Source organism: Etheostoma spectabile, unplaced genomic scaffold (assembly GCF_008692095.1).
Source record: "Etheostoma spectabile isolate EspeVRDwgs_2016 unplaced genomic scaffold, UIUC_Espe_1.0 scaffold00012011, whole genome shotgun sequence".
NCBI classification, from domain to species: domain Eukaryota; kingdom Metazoa; phylum Chordata; class Actinopteri; order Perciformes; family Percidae; genus Etheostoma; species Etheostoma spectabile.
In genome coordinates this window covers 770-10,514 of record NW_022603920.1, presented here as the reverse complement: position 1 = coordinate 10,514, position 9,745 = coordinate 770, and the positions used below count along the sequence as shown (strand labels likewise).

The 9,745-nt window shown below is 42.1% G+C and overlaps 1 protein-coding gene across 1 annotated transcript; it reads left to right on the top strand.

Annotated features, from left to right (window-relative positions):
* Positions 1-3: 3 nt before the first annotated feature.
* Positions 4-4,405, top strand: LOC116679406 (delta-like protein C; the record flags this gene model as incomplete). The annotated part of the gene is made up of 3 exons (XM_032509054.1): positions 4-70; positions 3,766-3,935; positions 4,139-4,405. Coding segments are annotated over 3 exons (504 nt in total), but the record flags the coding sequence as incomplete, so codon positions are not given.
* Between the last annotated feature and the right edge of the window lie 5,340 nt (positions 4,406-9,745).

Genomic DNA, 9,745 nt, shown 5'->3' with positions numbered 1-9,745 from the left:
CACGGGACGTGCCAGCAGCCGTGGCAGTGCAACTGCCGCGAGGGATGGGGAGGCCTGTACTGCGACCAAGGTGCGTTGCCGGTTCCTCCGCCGGCTCAACCGTGAGAAGAGCTCACACGCTGGCTCTTTGTCAGGATGTTTCATGTATGCCATATTAACTGATTATGAGCAGTTTAATTTGAGCAAAAATAATGAAGGAGAGTAACTGCAGAGTAAGCAAAGTGAATGTGAAGAGATGGAAAAGGTTTTAGGAAAAAGATCTTAAAGGTACAGTCGCACCTGTGCAGGTTACAAGATTGTTTTTGCAGAATTTAAATAAATGTAAAGAGATTAGAGATCACTGTGATCTGTCGGTGGTGGTTAATCTGAGCCTTCACCTGTCGGCTTTTATCTCCCAGTTTGACACTAATTTAACTTCTTATTCGACTCCCTGTGAGATATTTGACCTTCAAAACGCTCGACCTACAAATACAAACTCTTAGACGTCCACTTAAAGTCTTGATTTTATATTTTATGTGTTTTACAAAACCTGCGACTCTCTTTGCAAATACAGCTCTGTTCATGAGTTTATGACCCCGTGATAAAGTTAACTGAAAAGAGGATTAAAAAAATGATCTATTGTAAATTTATTTTAATGCTTTAATCAAACAATTTAGAAAAATTCAACCTTTAAGGACACGGATTTACTTTTTACTTTTACACCCCCCTATGTTAAAATACAGGGGCATAAGTATACCCCCCCTATGTTAAAATACAGGGATAAGTATACAACCCCCTATGTTAAAATACAGGGGCATAAGTATACACCCCCGTTTTAAATACAGGGGCATAAGTATACACCCCCTATGTTAAAATACGGGTCATAAGTATACACCCCCCTATGTTAAAATCAGGGTCATAAGTATACACCCCCTATGTAAATACAGGGCATAAGTATACACCCCTATGTTAAAATACAGGGGGTATAGTATACACCCCCCTATGTTAAAATCCCAAATGACCCCCCCCCCCCCTCATCATCACATACCTTCACCATACCTAGAGATTGGCATAGTGTTATTCCAGTTATCTTAACATCTGGTTTGATTTGCATGAGAGATGATTTTATGGAAAGTTCCCCATGCAAATATCTATGTATGGTGAAGGGTATGTGATGGTGTTGTGTTTGTGCGTGGTGTGTGTTGGGGGGGGGGGGCTGTTTTAATTCAAAGGCCAAGGGAACTTTTTATCAGGATGCATAGTATCCTGATCCATGAAATAACTGGTCTTTATTAATAAAAACCTGCCTCTATGGAAATTTAACATAGGGGTGTATACTTATGCCCCTGTATTTTAACATAGGGGTTTTACTTATGCCCCTGTATTTTAATAGGGGGGTGTATACTATGCCCCTGCATTTTAACATAGGGGGTTATACTATTCCCCCTGTATTTTAACATAGGGTAGTATACTTAGCCCCCTTATTTTAACATAGGGGTGTATACGTTTATGCCCCTAATTTTAACATGGGGGGTAACTTATGCCCCTGTATTTTATGAAGAACATTTATTTATTTATGAAACGTTATTCATTCACAAAGAAAACTGGTGTCCTCAAAACGTTGGATTTTCCTGATTTTTTGGTATTAAGTCATTAAGATAAATTTCCAAAAGACGATTTTTTTATTCCTCTCTTTACTCAACTTCCGCCTGGGTTCATAAACTGATGAGCACCACTGTATCTTGTCTTTATATCTTGACACCAAATACTGTGGACAACATTACAACAGCCTCTATATTAAGGTTTTCTCATCATATAGTAAAAGTATTGACTTTTATTGACTACAATGACTTTAATGCACTGTCAAAAGACTTTTGCAAGTTTTTAATTGTGAATGTCTCTTCTGAAGTCTCCCTAACATTAATTTTTTCTCTCCTTAACTCCATTTGTCTGCACAGCTCCATAGTTAATGAAGTTAATGCATTGCCTGTTTAAAACGTACCTGTTTGGAACGGGTCGAATGCTCGTTGTCTGCAGCTTTCTGGAGAACCCGCCGTGTTAAAGTTGCGTCTGCGTCGCTCACTGACAGCCGATCGGGGCGTTCCTTTCACAAAGTCGCATCGCCGATGCACGAATGGTTCGAGTTTGCGACGATGCAACATCTCCGCTTCTTCTCTCTCCGTCTGCTGTACCCAGAAGGCCGTTCACCGGGGTAACAGAGCGCATACCCGACGCAACGCACCGCTAACAAATACGTCCCGTAGAGCTCAAAAAGCTCGCTGCACGTCCTCGATGTTCTCCACCAATCAGCCGCCGGGGGGGGGGGGGGGGGGGGAAGGCGATCGGACGGACGCTTGTCGAGGACATCGAAGGACAAGACAGATTTATTAGTGAGATTAAAATCTTAATGAAACCCCGAAAAAGCCGTCAGTGGGGGTCAATCTGAGCCGTCACCTGTCGGCTTTTATCTCCCAGTCTGACACTAACTTCTTATTCGACTCCCCGAAAGATATTTGACCTTCAAAATGCTCGACCTACGAAAACTCAACGCAACGCACTGCTATCAAACACGTCCCGTAGAGCTCGCGCTCGATACTGCACGTCCTCGAGTTCTCCACAAAAACAGCCGTCGGGGGGGGGGAAGGCGATCGGACGGACGCTTGTCGAGGACATCGAAGGACAGACATTAAAATCTTAATGAAACCATAAAAAGCCGTTAACAGAAACTAAAAGCTTGTTGTTTTTTCCTCCGTTAGCTGCTTAGAGTTGGTGCATCGACCTCGCTGATACTCCACAGGTGTTGATGTCATTGGGGACGCGTAAAGTACCGGCTTTTTTTGACGTTTCTTTTCATCATTTGTTGCTTTTTAGCCACGTTTTTTGGGACATTTTTGACACTTTTTCCCCAACATTTTTGTTGCTTTTTTACATTTTGACTCACTTTTTTTGGTCATGGGTCATTGGGTACCCACCACTTTCTTTGAAAATCTCGAGCTGAATTTAGTTTAAAAACAACAACACATAACACATTTAATTCTTGAGCGATCGATGTCGACAACAGCCGCCGGGGGGGAAGGCGATCGGACGGACGCTTGTCGAGGAACATCGAAGGACAAGACAGACAGTTAGATTAAAGTCTCAATGAATCCATAAAAAGCCGTTAACACAAACTAAAAGCTTGTTGTTTTCCTCCGTTAGCTGCTTAGAGTTGGTGCATCGACCTCGCTGATACTCCAAAGGCGTCGATTTCATCATCTGTTGCTTTTTAGCCACGTTTTTTGGGACATGTTTGACACTTTTCCCCCCAACATTTTCATTGCCTTTTCTACACACTTTTTTTTTTTACACTGCAGTTTTGTTTCCTTGTCCATCAGATTTGGTCGCGAGTCATTTTGCATCCACCACTTTCTTTGAAAATCTCAAGCTCAATTTAGCAAAAAAAAACCTAAAAATTAAAGTTCATACATATAATTCTTGCGCGACAGATGCCAACAAATCCACCAAAACGTCTCAGAGTCTGATGTCCCGTCCCGTCACATTGTCAACATGCTACATGGATGCATGCAGCAGAACATAGTGTGTGATGTGTGTGACATGTGTAATGCTTTCAGAAAACTTAAGGCTTTCTTCATAAAATGTGTCAGACATCATCACATTTTTGTAAACCTTTATATTCACTTTTTTGAAAACATGACCTGCGCAAAAGAGAAAATGAATGCGTCTTTGCACCCAGCGCATTTCCAACCAAACTGACGCCCATGTGTCACTCTCCACCTGTTTCCAAAGACCTGAACTACTGCACCAACCACAAGCCGTGCCAGAACGACGCTTCGTGCACCAACACCGGCGAGGGCAGCTACACCTGCACCTGCCGGCCCGGGTTCACCGGCAAAAACTGCGAGATCGAGACCAACGAGTGCGACAGCAACCCCTGTAAGAACGGCGGCAGCTGCAAAGTAAGTCAGCGAAACAGATCTGATGGAGCTGGTCCAAGAAGGTTATCCTGAAAAAACCCTCTAGTATGGCACTCACCAAGCACACAGCTTCTGTTTTTACCCAGAATCCAGTGCAGCTTTAAGATTAGGAAGCTAAGTAAAAGCCCAGCGAGACACCTTCACCCCCCTCACCCTTGTTCTCTCCTGTTGTCTTTAACCTCCAGGATTTGGAGAACGACTACTCGTGCGAGTGCCCTCAGGGTTTCTACGGGAAGAACTGCGAGATCAGCGCCATGACGTGCGCCGACGGGCCGTGTTTTAACGGAGGAACCTGCGTGGAGAACGTCGGCGGCGGGTACAGCTGCCAATGCCCGCCCGGCTACACCGGCTCCAACTGCGAGAAGAGGATCGACAAGTGCAGCAGCAACCCCTGCGCTAACGGTATGAATCGTGCTAATGGTTCTCCAGAGCTAATGGTTCTCCAGAGCTAATGGTTCTCCAGAGTTAATGGTTCTCCAGAGCTAATGGTTCTCCAGAGCTAATGGTTCTCCAGAGTTAATGGTTCTCCAGAGTTAATGGTTCTCCAGAGCTAACGGTTCTCCAGAGCTAATGCTTCTCCAGAGCTAATGCTTCTCCAGAGCTAACGGTTCTCCAGAGCTAACGGTTCTCCAGAGCTAACGGTTCTCCAGAGCTAATGGTTCTCCAGAGCTAATGGTTCTCCAGAGTTCCTCTCACACACTACACCGAGTTTTACTGCTGTTTTTTCTGGACAAAGCTACTTTTTTGCAGGCAGATTCAACAGTTTTAACCAGAATCACTGGTTTCAGAGAGTATTGCATGATGAAAATTTGAACTGTGACATTGTTAAAAGCTCCAAGAAGCTTTATTAATCGGGCGCTAGGCAGTTTTTCTGTAGATATCAAATGATCCATCTGGAGGCTGAGAAAGTTGCAAGGGTGTTTTTTTTTTTTCCAAGGGGGGGGGTGAGACGACCCTCATTAAACTCGAAAAATAGTCATATAACCATTCCAGTGACTCTGAAGCTGTTCAGCTAAGGTAAATAAAGCTAAAAAACGGCACAGTTCCCTTTTAACCCTTGTGTTGTCCTCGGGGGGAAATTTGACCCGTTTTCAAAGTTTTTCTTCATCAGAAGTTTCATATCAGAAGAACCAAAATGCCCAAAAATAACATGGATGCATGGATGTTCTTTGGTAAATTTAACGATTGCTTTCGGTAAATTTGGGCTGTTTTATTCAGCTTCATAGCATTTGAAAAAAAAAAAAAAGGTTTCAAATCAGAATCCTGTCTATACATCCTCTGATCTCAACTAAAAGGCAAAAAAAATCATAATTCTGGCTTTTTCAAACAAAAACAAATAGGAATATTTTCATATAAATTAGGTTTAGCGACCATGTATGAAAAAAATAAAGCTGTTTTAAAAAGCTGGAAATTTGGACCCGGAAGGACAACAAGTTTATGGTCGACGGGAAGACAACACAAGGGTTAAGCCATAGAAAAACAAAACAGGAGCAGCTGTTCTTCATATACTGAGTGCGTTGGTTGCGATGAGAACTCAAAGTCTGCAGAGCCGCAGACTTTCTTTGTTTCACTTTCGAAGGAACCGAAGACGAAAGTGGGACCAAGTGAGGCCAGAATGAACCTGCTTGCTTCTGGTTGGTGAAACTGATTATCTTAGATTAGATTAGATTCAACTTTATTGTCATTACACAGGTACAAGGCAACAAAATGCAGTTTAGGTGTAACCAGAAGTGCAATAGGAGTAAGTTATTGCTATGGTTCCATAAGTGCAGGACATGGATATGGGTATGTACTGAATAAATATAGAGATGAATACTATTACAAACAGCATTTTACAGATAGATTCGTCCTATGATCCCAGGCTTACGGAAATAATCTGCGTATAACTTGGTTATGAAACCAATTAAAAACATAGAGCACACCCAGATCCTTTTCGGGACCTGTGAGTAAAACAACAAAAGATCGGGACAGCAGGTTTGGTAGCTTTCTAGAAGTTCAGATTCAGCATTCAACCTCTTCCTGTAATCAGTTTTTTCAGCTATCGATGCATCTCAAGAATCTTTTGGCTTTGTAGCTTCGTGGCACACCTTGTGTTGACGGGATGTTCTGTCCGAAGCCCGGAGAATAAGGTCATTGTTTTGGGTTTGGGGGGGGGGGGGGGGGGGGATGTTTCTGTTTCTGTAGCTACAAATAGAAGACATATGTACCACCAAGTGAGATCAGTGGTATGGTTAGCGAAGGAGGTTGAGCCCAAAGCGAGAGCTTTTAATGTTTCGAAGGTCTCTCTAAACCTCGATGTCACCATGGCCGGAGCGGGTTTTGTTCCGAGTTTCGGCTTCAAATTGGCTAAAAGACGCACCTTTCCCTAATCACCATCACTCCATAGTCAACATTCAATCTATGAGCGGTACAGAGTAAGAATACGTCATGAAGGCGAACCAATTAAGCCATAACGTTACAGTAGAAATGCCACCAATCGAAGCCCGAAAACTGTTTTCGTGGCGTTGTTTAACTAATGTCAGTGATGCAGATCTGAGCATAGAATAGTTTTTTATTTGGTCGGTGAGCTTGTCTTTGTCTCTCTCTGAATTCCTGAATGTTCAGAGAGTGTACCGAGTAGTGAAATAAAGATATTGACTAATATATTCACACGATTAGATATTTTTATGCCAGCATTTCCCTCTTGCCTTCTTTTCTACAACATTGCAGCTTTTCCTATTCAGCTTTTCATATTCAGCTTTTCCTATTCAGCTTTTCATGTCCATCTTTTCATGTTCAGCTTTTCATATTCAGCTTTTCATGTCCATCTTTTCATATTCAGCTTTTCATGTCCATCTTTTCATATTCAGCTTTTCATGTCCATCTTTTCATGTTCATCTTTTCATATTCAGCTTTTCATGTCCATCTTTTCATATTCAGCTTTTCATATTCAGCTTTTCATGTCCATCTTTTCATGTTCAGATTTTCATATTCGTGACAGACGGAAGTAGGCGGCATGCAACTGGCCGTGTGTTGCGCTAGAAGAGTCAAATGACGCCAAGGAAGAGGAAGATAACCACGTTTCTTTCGTTTCATGTTTTGTAAACGCAAAGAAAGCCATTGTCCAACCCGCTCTGTAGTACACCTCTCAGGTGACTTAGCGTTAGGGCTGCATATAAAGACGACTTTCATTTACATCAAAAAATTACTCAAACAAATAGTTGGTGATTCATTTAATAGTTGAAAATGTATCTTTGCAGCTGTACTTTGGGTACGGTACCAAGATATTAAGCTAAGATATTGTCCAGTCTGACATCTTCTCCACTTTTTAGAAGCTACTTAAAATCTGTTCTAACTGATTAGATGGAAACACTGTTTGGTATAAAGCTTCAGTCTTTCTGTTTGTATTGTCATGAAGTCTCATGCATTCACCAACAAATCAACCATGTGCCGTGCTGCCACTGCTGGTGTTGATGACTTTGACCTGTGGGCAATCTAATCGTTAATCCACTTTGGTTGAACCACAATTGACAGTCTTGTTATGCGGGTTAAACAACAATGATGTTGGGCGCCTGGGAAGCTCAGTTGGTCGAGCGGGCGCCCACATATAGAGGTTAGGTGCTAGCTAGCGCTTAGTTCACAAACTTGTCAAAGTGTTTGAAACCTGCACCTGCTTTTTCTCTTGTAGTTAATCTGCTTTTAGATCTTACGTTTCAGTGACTGCATCCACCTGCTGCAGGTAGTTTTAGAGAGATTCAGACCTTGGTGCAGATCAGTGTACAACACCTGTATATCATGAAGGGTGAATTATCAGTCTGCATGCCAGTTAATCATTTGTTCCCTACCACACTTTATCAATCATTATCAAACAATTTACAAGCACAAGCTGGTACAATGATTAAATGATGCCACAACAAAAAGGTTATGGTCAAAGGGGATTTAGGATCTTAATCTTCATTACAGTTGTCCAATGTTCTTGGTATTAAAACTATATTCGTTGGACTGTAACATACATTTGTTGCCAAAGGAGGTATTCGATACCTTTTGTTAAAAATTATTAGTTTAGGGTTTCCAGGATGTGATCTAATTGTCCTTTTTGTTCAATATTTTTATTGCATGGTTTGGGGTTTGGCAACTGAACTTGCCTGCAACCATGAGGCTAAGTTCTTAGTGTACCCCAGAGTATTTGTTTCTATTGACTCCAACCCAGTGATTGAAAGTGTTACCTTTTGGGTTTTGCAATTTTTACATTACAAAAGAGAAGTGGCCCAAGAGTTGAGCCATGTGGAACGCCGCTGTTACCACAGGCTGATCCATCTGCAAGATACAATCAAAAGGTGTTAGCACAAACTCGGTATGCAGGTCAAAAACACAAGAAACCTTGTTTTGCATTCAAATAGAAGCTCAGGGCATATTCAATTTGGACAACAGCAGTCACATTTCTAATAATACGCTCGGAAACAAACTGAAACAATTATTGAATCATGTTTTAAAAAGAAATTCTGATAAATAACATACCAGACATCTAAAGGCAGTGACACACCAACCCAATAATCAGTCTGACGGGGTCGGTGACTCGAGTCTGGTTGGTGTGGTCCGTGCCGTGGTCCGTCGGGGGGGGGGGCGGCAGTCTTCATTTTGGCCGACCTAACATGCTCGGTTGGAAGGCGGGCGCTGCCGGCAGTTGGACTCAAATGACCAATCTGATTGGTGGAGAGCTAACCTGGAACTGGATGAGCGTGACTAGAGTCTCAAAATCTGACAAATCCTTTAAACTGACCTTTGTCGATCTGAGATGACGATTCAGCAGCCGCACGGCCGACTTCTCGCTTAAAATATTTTCAGGAACACGTTTTGGTGAACTATTTTGGTAAAATGTATGATCGTTTTCTGAACAAGCCGCCGTGACAGTCTACCTTTGAATTTTCGGAGAAACCAGACCCATGTGACTGGTTCAGCCAATCAGCTGCCGTTGGCAGTCGGCATCGCTTCGGTGTGTTCTGAAGCATTTTTTTGGACCAAATCGGGTCCGACGGCTTTTTCTGCCAATGGTCAGCAGTCGGGTTGGTGTGTCAGGGCCATTACGGTGACAAGAAAACAATTTAAAGAACCTTCCCCCCCCCCCAGACATGCTAAAGTTGGTCTATTACTCCCTAAATAATAACTCACAAATCATCACTTCATTATCAAATCATTTATATAACTTAAGGGCGCTTTCTGTTTGAATTTCTAATCCCAGTTTTGTTTTACAGCAAACGAGCACATCTCCTGTTGTATTAAGTTGGTTTAGTTTATAACAGTAATGGGCTAAAATATTAAAGTATAGTGATTACCTTAGTTTAAAGGCCCACTGTAACACAATAACACGGACTAATACTTTGGAGCTGATCCACGATAAAGTCAATGACCTTTGTGTCAGTGTGAAACTCAGAGCTCCATGCATCAATGTGCGTTGGCAGGTTGAATGCGTTGTGAACTTTGGTTCCACATTACGAGCATTTATCTTTATACTGTGTATTCTGCATACACCGAACCAGCCGCCCCCCCCTTACCATGACAGCATAAATGCACAAACCTTTACAGTTTTATTCCCTGAGGAGTCCCTACACAGTAACTCTGCAGTGTGATTCTCATCTGCAAACATTTTTCATCAAAAATACAAAAATATGCAAAAAAAGAAAAATAGAATCCTTTCAAACAGAAATGCATTCGTTTGTAAGGACTTTTTGGAGCATCCTGTAAGCCAACACAAACATTTACACTGAGCATACTTGGACATAGTTCAGTCATTAATCGCAAGAGGAACTTCTGTT